The sequence below is a fragment of the Setaria italica genome, chromosome II (assembly GCF_000263155.2).
Source record: "Setaria italica strain Yugu1 chromosome II, Setaria_italica_v2.0, whole genome shotgun sequence".
Classification (NCBI taxonomy): domain Eukaryota; kingdom Viridiplantae; phylum Streptophyta; class Magnoliopsida; order Poales; family Poaceae; genus Setaria; species Setaria italica.
The window spans coordinates 39,921,470-39,930,499 of record NC_028451.1 but is presented as its reverse complement, the minus strand read 5'-3'; the positions used below and the strand labels follow the sequence as shown (position 1 = coordinate 39,930,499).

The 9,030-nt window shown below is 47.4% G+C and overlaps 1 protein-coding gene across 1 annotated transcript; it reads right to left on the bottom strand.

Annotated features, from left to right (window-relative positions):
• Positions 1 to 1,825: 1,825 nt before the first annotated feature.
• On the bottom strand, positions 1,826 to 5,176 carry LOC111256472. Its single transcript, XM_022824662.1, has 3 exons — positions 4,013 to 5,176; positions 2,920 to 3,126; positions 1,826 to 2,645 (listed from the first exon to the last, which is right to left on the bottom strand). The coding sequence occupies exons 2-3, from the start codon at positions 3,068 to 3,070 to the stop codon at positions 2,005 to 2,007; spliced, it is 792 nt and encodes a 263-aa protein (XP_022680397.1). The 5' UTR covers positions 3,071 to 3,126; positions 4,013 to 5,176; the 3' UTR covers positions 1,826 to 2,004.
• Positions 5,177 to 9,030: the final 3,854 nt, after the last annotated feature.

Genomic DNA, 9,030 nt, shown 5'->3' with positions numbered 1-9,030 from the left:
GGAAAAACCCCCCCCCCACTGTTTTTTTTTCCCGAGGGGGGGTTTTTTTTTTTTGTTTTTCACAAATTTTAAAAAAAGGCCCTGCGCGGGGCCCCCCCCCCGAGAGGGGGGAGACCCAAACCGCGGGTTTCCCCGGGGGGGGGGGAGCCCCCCCCGGGGGGGGGGGGGGCTTTTTTTCGGGGGGGGGGCCCCCCCCCCCCCCCCCGCGCAGTAGCCCCCCCGGCGCCGGCAGCAGCCCCCCGTCGCGGCCGCAGGGCCCGCCGCCAGCCACCCGGAGACCCCCCACGCCGGTCGCAGGGCCCTGTCGCCGCAGGCCCCCGTCGCCGGCCGTAGCCCCCGGCTGCCGGCAGCAGGCCCCCGTCGCCGGCCGCAGGACCCGTCGCCGGCCTTCGCGCCGCTCCGCCGAAGGCCCGCCGCCCGCATTCGCGCCCGTCCGCCGAAGCCCCTCCGCCGGCCGCCAGTTCGCCCCGCCGCCGAAGATCCCCCGCCGGCCTTCGCGCCCGTCCGCCGAAGCCCCTCCGCCGGCCACCAGTTCGCCCGTCTGCCGAAGCCCCTACGCCGGTGAGCTGCTTGCTTGCTCCTGCGAGGCGACGGGAGCACCGGGGCAAGGAAAAAAAGAGGAGGGAACGGTGTGTTGTGGTTGCCGGGCAGCCTTTCTGAGGAAGAAGGAGATGGGGATGGAGAGAATGACAAGTGGGACCTAAATTGGGGGTAACAATGGCAATCCACACTGAAAATTGATTTTTTTGGAGCTGAGAGCACCCATCTAGCCAAACACCCCATTTTATTCTGGAGTTCTGGAGTGGAGCTGACTCCACCTGGAGTTCTGGAGTGGAGCAGCTCCATCCAGAGCTGGAGCCATGCCAAACAGGGCCTAAATTTCTTGCACGAGCCCGCGCACTCGCGCGCGTGCGCGGCTGCACTGCTAGTCTATGTTAGTTGCTATGTTTATCCCCACGAACGGGCCAGCCGCCAGTCTGTTTGCTGATTTTTTTTTCTTCTAGAGCATTTAATTCCTCTTGATCGACGGAACATCTTCTGCTTGCGAGAATAAGTACTCCCTCCGTTTCAAATTTTAGATCGTTTTGACTTTTCTAGATTTATAGATATTATTATTCACGTAGACGTACACTTATATTTAGATGCATAATAATATTTATAAATTAAAAAAATTAAAATAATATATAATTTGAAACAGAGGTAGCAGTTGTTCCAGTGATGAATTTATGAATCATGTTTTGGTGAAAAATGGTTCCACCGGCAACAAAAATGTTCGGCCCATCAAACCATCAACTAGTAGTTAGTTGTTGTCTTCGTCATCCATCGCGTGGCATTGCATGCAGGGCTCCAACTGAGCCAAAGCCCATGAAAAGCCATTGTTTCAGTGTTTCTAGTTTTCTAGCCCGGCGAGCTCCTAGCCCTTTTTTATCCCTAGATTAGCCCTTTTGTAGGCAACGGGGACGGAGGGGGTGGTGTTTTATGACTGCACCTAAAATTGAACGCTCTCTGTTATGCCGCGGGAGTTTTTTGGTAAGATGGCACAAGAAAACAACGAGCTTTGGCACAATAAATTTTAATGCGATTTAACTAATTCTTCATTCTTGAGGTATGGCTACTTACATTCCTCCCTAAGAAACCATATCAACCAGTGATGGTGTTTCACGACCCCAATTTTTTTAGACCCAAAGTTACAAATTCCGACTCAAAATAAAACCCTAACACCTATTACAACTATATATAGTTCTAATTGTGACTGTATATATCGGACACAACCTACTGGGAAAGGGGATGAACGTACCTCCGTAGGAGGCCGCTGCACCTTTATTATATATGTAAGGAAGAGCTCCTTGCATGGCGCTTACATGTTGCATAGCCAAGGTTGTTGATGTTGAACCCATGTACAACCAACATCATCGATCCACAATAGCTTGCTTACAAAACCCTACCTCTGTCTGCTATGGGTTCAACTGAACAGCCTCGTAGTACTTAGTTTATTACAAATAGCTAGGCTAGGCAGTCCACGCTCAGGGTGTAGATCGCATCAAGCTCTTCAACGTCGATCCACCGCTGCGGGCCTTCGTTGTCGTGGTTGTCCATCACCAGCACACACATTGTCTCCTCACCATTTCCCGTTTTGCAGAACCGATACCCGAAACAGACAACAGCATGCGAGCCCGTCGCCTTCTTACCGTAGAGCTTTCTGCTTTCGTCCCTGAGCCTTTTGTCCCGGCCACAGCCACGGTAGATCCAGTCATCATTGTTCTTCGCGGTGTCGAACCAATAGTACCATGGACAGACCCAGAGACGGCCGACGCAGGGGCCTTGGTCTAGCAGCGCGGCCACGCGCTCCGGGGTAAGCAGCTCGTCGCCGACGTGCTGCTCCCAGGCGCGCAGCGGCATCGTGATCGGCACCTCGTCGCTGGCGATCCCCACGCCCCGAAGGCGTATTATCTCGTCTAACACTCTGCCCGTATTGGCTCCCTCGCCTTCCTTCCAGATGTTTTGTCCCTTGCACATGGCCCGCAGGATCTCCGGCCAAACCTCCGCGGCCTTCCAAGCGAATTTGCCCTTGCCGTGGGACGCCTCGTACACCTTGCGGTGCATCCCCTCCACGGCCACGATGCAGGCCATAATCGCACAGGTATCTGCACGCCGTCGACACCATGCATAGAGGCACAAGAAACAGTGGTAATTATTAGTAGTGAGTGATTACAGTGCCAATCCGATAGAATAGATACTACTAGATTACATGCTCGTTTTGTCTTTTTCTAGTTTTATAGCTTTTGCTATATATCTAAATATATGCTATTTTTAGATACATAGTAAATATGATGTATCTAAAAAAGTTAAAATAACTTATAATTTGAGACGGAGAAAGTACTTAAATATTCAGTGCAGAGGGAGAGATTGTCCACTCACCCGGAACCGTCTGCTTCATGGGCCGCACACAACCCTTCCAGCTCTTCCTCTTCGTCACTGGGCCGGAGGGCTGCCCCAGCACCGAACAATCCAATCGGAATGTATTGGCCCACATGAATCTCTTTTGAACGAGGAACACCGCATGCACCATGCCGCCGTAATAGCCCTCCCTGCTTAGCTTCCCAGCCTCAAGCAGAGCACGGGTACCTGCACGCCATCGCGCGATCCCAGCAGCCAGCACACAAGAAAAAAATTGATTAGTGATTACGGAAGAGGTACGCAAGGACAACGAATTAAAAGGATCCGCTCCCTAAACCAAATACTCTCATTCAGTATCCTGCTCTGTTTCTAGATTTAGTTTGTAAAAAGGGTTCCTTTTAATCTACCCCCCTCGTTTCAGGGTTATAATTATTACTTATGGGACATATCTGGATGGCAATGTTGGTCCTCACTACACTTTCGTTTGTTCATTGCTACTATAGGTACTTGGAAGGACAATATGACTTGATGAGACAACTTTAGGGGGTGTTTGGGAAACCCCTGTTAAAGTTTAACACCTGTCACATCGGATGTTTGGATGCTAATTAGGAGTACTAAACATAAGCTAATTACAAAACTAATTGCACAGATGGAGTATAATTCGCGAGACGAATCTATTAAGCCTAATTAGTCCATGATTTGACAATGTGGTGCTACAGTAACCATTTGCTAATGATGGATTAATTAGGCTTAATAGATTCGTCTCGCGAATTAGCACAAGGTTCTGCAATTAGTTTTATAATTAGCTCATATTTAGTCCTTCTAATTAGCATCCGAACATCCGATGTGACACTGTTAAAGTTTAGCACCTCATATCCAAACAGCCCCTAAATACACCCTCCATTCTAAATTGTACTAGCTTTGTTCTAAATCAAAATTGTATAACTTTGATCAAATTAATATAAAATATGTTAGCATATATAATATTAAATAAATACACTATCAAGATATATCGTCTACCCACTAAACCTAGTTTGATGTTGTAGATATTTTTATACTATTTTATAAACTTGGGTCAAAACTAAAGAAGTTTCTTTGTCCTAAGTGAAAGTACCGAGATGTCACCTAGGTGGAGCGAATAGGCAAATCCTGCAATAATTAACAAAACTCAAACACACTGTCAGTCCAAAACTGGTCTAGCCAGTTTTACATAGGGAACCCCGATAAATATGTAACAATCACTCTACGAGTTATGGAACAAACCAAACTTCTATATATATACAAGGATATCAACCATGAATACCCATCTAATAAACTACTTGATTTTTTTGCTTTGACAACAACCATAAATACCTGTTTAAATCCTTGTCTTTCAGTTACTTGATTTTTGTTTCTCAATTGAATATGCCATGACTTGTTCACAAGCTTTCAATTAATGAGGCCAATGATAGTACATAAAACTATGTCTCTTAATCATGCACACTAGCTTGCCATTTCTTCTCATATGAGTCATCATCGTTTTTAATTTTGATATCCCATCATGTGCCAAAAGCTTTCCCATTAATTAGAGACTAATAATCATACATGTAACCATATCTATAAGATCATTCGCCCACATGCTCATCATATATCTCAATTTTTTTCTTTATTGGGATCATACAGTTGCTTCTGGCTATCAATATGAGTCATCAAATAATCACATATCTTATAAGCAATAATACCACAATAATAATAAGAATAAATTCCTACTCAAAACTTTTATCAGACAAGTTAGTCCTCTAATCGTTTTGGCATACAACTCACCAAAAACATATGGGTCTAGATGTACTCTCACAAAGTTAAACTTCTGTAGATTTGATCGAGTTTATAGAAAAATGTATTAACATCTATCATATCAAATAAATGCACTATCTATATGTTAAGTTACTTTTATGTTATAAATATATGTTGATTTTTGAACAAACATGATCAAAGTTAGAGAAGATTGATTTAGAACAAAATAAAAATGACTTAAAATTTGAAATGGCGTGAGGGTATACTAAACTTTTCCTTTCATTGATCCATGTGAGGCGAAAGAGGGTGATACCTGACTGCTCCATAGGCCAGGCCATACAAGCTTCCCACGCCTTCTGCTGCGGCATTGGACTGATGGGCTGCCCCAAACAATCTATCCCAGACAACCAGTCCCCCACTCTCTGTTGGAATGCAACACGGATGTTTAGAATAACAAAAGAAGCACACTGAGTTCATTGAGATGGTTAATGTGGATGAAGCACAGTACAGGAAAGGAGGTTTCATAAAAAGCACAAATTTATTATCTGATTGAAGGATATTAACGCACCTGCAATATGCAGATGAAATAGTGATGATGACAGGGGATGATAAAGAGTCAACTAGGAACATGAAATTTATTCTATACTATTTTGAATTTGAATGGATGTCAAGGCTTAAAATAAATTACCCCAAGAATGGAGGTCTTTGTTTTCGAGGTGGACAAAGAATATCAAGACAAGACTGATAATATCCTGAATTGTACATGAGGCTATCTAGTTATGAAGTATCTAGGCCCGCTTAATATTGACAAATATATGTTGGAGTTGGGGGCTTTTTTGGGATCTTGTGAAAAATGAGGAATAGGATGTAAAGAGAAGTATATGTCTGAATATGTCATCAGGGAAGAGGCTAATTCTAACTAATATATCTCTGAGTAGTCTTCCAACATACTGAATGGGAATGTTCGTATTATTGCAGGGAGTTCACTAGCAGATGGATTCCATGATAGCAAAAATTCTTCTAGAGGGGTAACAAAAAAAAATCTAGTATCACATGGTAAAATGGGAAATTTCAACCTAGCTAGGCCTAAAGAATTTGGATGCTTGGGCATTGTCAACATTAGAATGATGAATAAGGCATGACTTATAAAGTGGATGCGGAGAAGAATGTACGATGCCGATAATCAGGATCTTGTTGCACCTTGTTCAGAAAGAAATATTTAATTTGAACAACAGAGCTTTGTCTTATATTGCATAGGTACTGGACGGGTCTCAGTTCTTGAGGGGGATAATGAAAGTAGGCATCAGTTTGGATAGGAGTTCAAATATTCCCTCTAAACCCATTTAGAGAAAATTACTCTGTATATAACTGTTGGGACGGGACAACAAGGTGGAGGATAGATTCTAGCTAGAGGGAAATGGTCTAAATGAAAATCTTGGATCTCCCTAAGTGTCCTGAGAATTTGGTGAAATGGGTGCTTGATAAAACATGGGTTTATATACAACAAAGTCCAGAACCTGCGCCATGGATATATTCCAAGAACATACAAGGAGGGCGCGAGCTCAGGTTACCTCGACGATGGCGTCATGGAGGAAGCAATTATCTCCATCACTCGCCCTGATCAAGCAGAGGCTTCGGCCGTGGTGGCTGGGCCACGCCGGCCATTGATATTGATCACGAGAGGTGGTCGGAGTTGAACCAGGCTGACGGCCCCGCCAGTTGAAGAAGCCGCCCGCCATCCTGTCAAAAGTAAGTTTAACTCTTGTGCCCTGTCAAAAATAAAATGCTGGTAAAGACGGGGAGGTCACAATTTTATTGGAAAAATTGAAACACATTGATCAAAAGGGAAATCTTAACAACTATAAGTTTTGTTTTTTGATCTCTCTCTGATCACAACATTTTTTTTACCCGGTGACGGGCTGGTGCGGCGGCGACCTTGGAACGGGGTCGTGGCCGTTGCCCGCGCGCGGTTCGGTCAGCGGCGCAGCTTTCCGGTCCGGCGGCGTGGCTCGAGGACGACGACGAGCACGGGTAGCCGTTGCAAGCTCCCTCCCTCCCTCCTTCCTCGCGGTTGGTTGACGAGGCGTGGGAACGGACGGACGGCTTACCTCCAGGTTCGTCGACCTTATTTCCCTTCTCTTCCTTGGGCGGCGGCGGCGGCGGCTTCTCTTCCTTGGGGTTGGGGAAAATCTATGGAGAGGCTAGGGCTGATGGGGCTTTATTTTTGGCTCGGGATGGGGTTTTCGACGGGGTGGAATGCTGGGTTCTTCCAAGAGAGGTGTGGATCGGAGATTCGGAGCAGGTGCGGCCAGCTTGGCATTGCGCTCGTCAGCAGGATCGTGCGCGGGCGTACTCGTTGAAGCAAAAGGGATCCTTTGGCGGGCCCGCGCGTTCAGGGGGGAGCGGCGGCGTGGGCTAGCGCCGCGCGGGAGAGGGAAAGGAGCTAGGCGGCGTAGGCGGAGCGCGGAGGGGAAAGAGAGAGGGACGACGGCCGGGCACGAGAGGCCGCCGAAGAACACCTGCTGTGCATGCGCGTCCAAGGCCCAGGCGAAAGCCAGCGGCAGGACGCCGGTGGTGCCCATGTAATTCTCGATGGTCGCGCGGCGCCTTGGGCGGCTCGTGGCTCGTCACTCGTCAGGAGGGGAGGGCGGGGCGGTGGTGGGCTGGTCGCCGTGTCGGCCATTGCCACGATAGCATTTCTGCTCTTTCGCCAGCTCGTGGATGCCGGAGGCAGTATTAAGATTCGGTTTGGCACAGCTCTGGCTCGTGAAAAAACAGTTGTGGTTCTGACTCGTATGGAAAAGCAGCTTTTTCTGGCTCTAACTTATTTTATACGAAAACGTTTGACAAAACAGCTTTTCCTAATGTAAAGAAGATGTCAAATGTCCAAAATACCCTTATATTTTTTCTCTCTTTTCTTTTTCTTTTTTCTTTTCTTTTTCTTTTCTTATCCCCTTATTTTCCTTTTCCCTCCCCTCCTTATCCGATCGACCGCTCCTCACCTTATCCCGATCGGCCGCTCCCCTCCTATCCACTCACCCGCTCCCCCCCCTCCCCCCCTCTCTCTCTCTCTCGGGCGGAGCAGAAGGCTAGCCGCGGAGCCGGCGGGGCGGCACAGGATGCTACTGGTGGGGCGGAGCCGGAGGCCGGCGGGGCGAAGCAGGGAGTCCAGCTGCCCCGACCGTGCCTGCGTGCCGCCAGCTGCCCCGACCGCGCCTGCGCGCCACTGCGCCGCCAGCTGCCCCGACCGTGCCTGGCCCCATGGCCGCCGCCGCCGCGTCGCGCTGTCTGCGGCAGCTGCGGCCCCGCAACGGCGCTGTCCACTGCTCCTCCTCCCGGGATAAAGATGAAAAATAAGCTGTTGGGATGAGGAGAAGCCGGTATGAGCCGCTATTTTTGACTTCTCCCTGGTGGAGAAATGTAGAGAGCGGGATTTTAGGTGCTTTTGCCGGCTTCCTCTTGTGAGCTATTTTGATTTCATCCGTTTGGCACGGTTTCATCAAAAACCGCTCGAGAAGCTGCTCGATGAGCCGTGCTAAAGGGACCCTAATTTATATGGGCAGCGCCGTCGCACCTTGCCTGTTCAGGGGTGTTGGGCTGTGATTTTCATACCCTGGCAGCGTCGGATTTGCTACGTCGCCTTCTTTTGCTACAAGTTTGTGCGCTGCTGCAGACTGGAACCCTGGGATGGATCACAAAGCACATGCGTCGTCCCCCGGAGCTAGTACCACGACCACTACTACCACCACGTAGACGCTCTGACAAAATACAAGTATATATAGTATGTTATATTAGCCTTGCGATCAATTTATTCTGATTTTATAATCCCACTTGCTTGATCACCAGCAATCAGCATTGACCACCGCTAGCAGTAGTGTTCTCTTTGTTTATTACTCCCTCCATCCTAAATTACTATTCGTTTTGACTTTTCTACGTACACACATTTTAACATGCACCTAGATATATACTTGTGTCTAGATACATAGTAAAAGTGATGTATCTAGAAACAAGGTAAACGAATAGTAATTTGGAATGGAGGGAGTAGGTACTTATCGCCAGATCATCTGCCTAATCATACGCGTTTTTGATTTTATACTCCTACTATCGCTCACGTGCCAGCTTGCCAGGTCATCAATTGGGTTCGCTTTGTCATTGCAATTCCCTAGCCGACTGAACCAAGAAATACAGTGACCAGACGTATCATAGAGATAACTTGGACCATACGTGCATCAAGGTGAATTAACCCAACTCAAAGATCTATGAGTTACTAGGATTTCTAAGTGGGAGCTATGCTTATTGTTGGTATATAAATTAGAAGATCTCAAAATATATAAATACCCATGCATGCATTGTGTGTAT

Excerpts from the sequence above, each read along its gene's own strand:
- LOC111256472 (XM_022824662.1), bottom strand. The coding sequence starts at position 3,070 with ATGGTGCATGCGGTGTTCCTCGTTCAAAAGAGATTCATGTGGGCCAAT. Across the intron at positions 2,646-2,919 it reads CATGAAGCAGACGGTTCCGG|ATACCTGTGCGATTATGGCC; the intron begins GTGAGTGGACAA and ends GACGGCGTGCAG.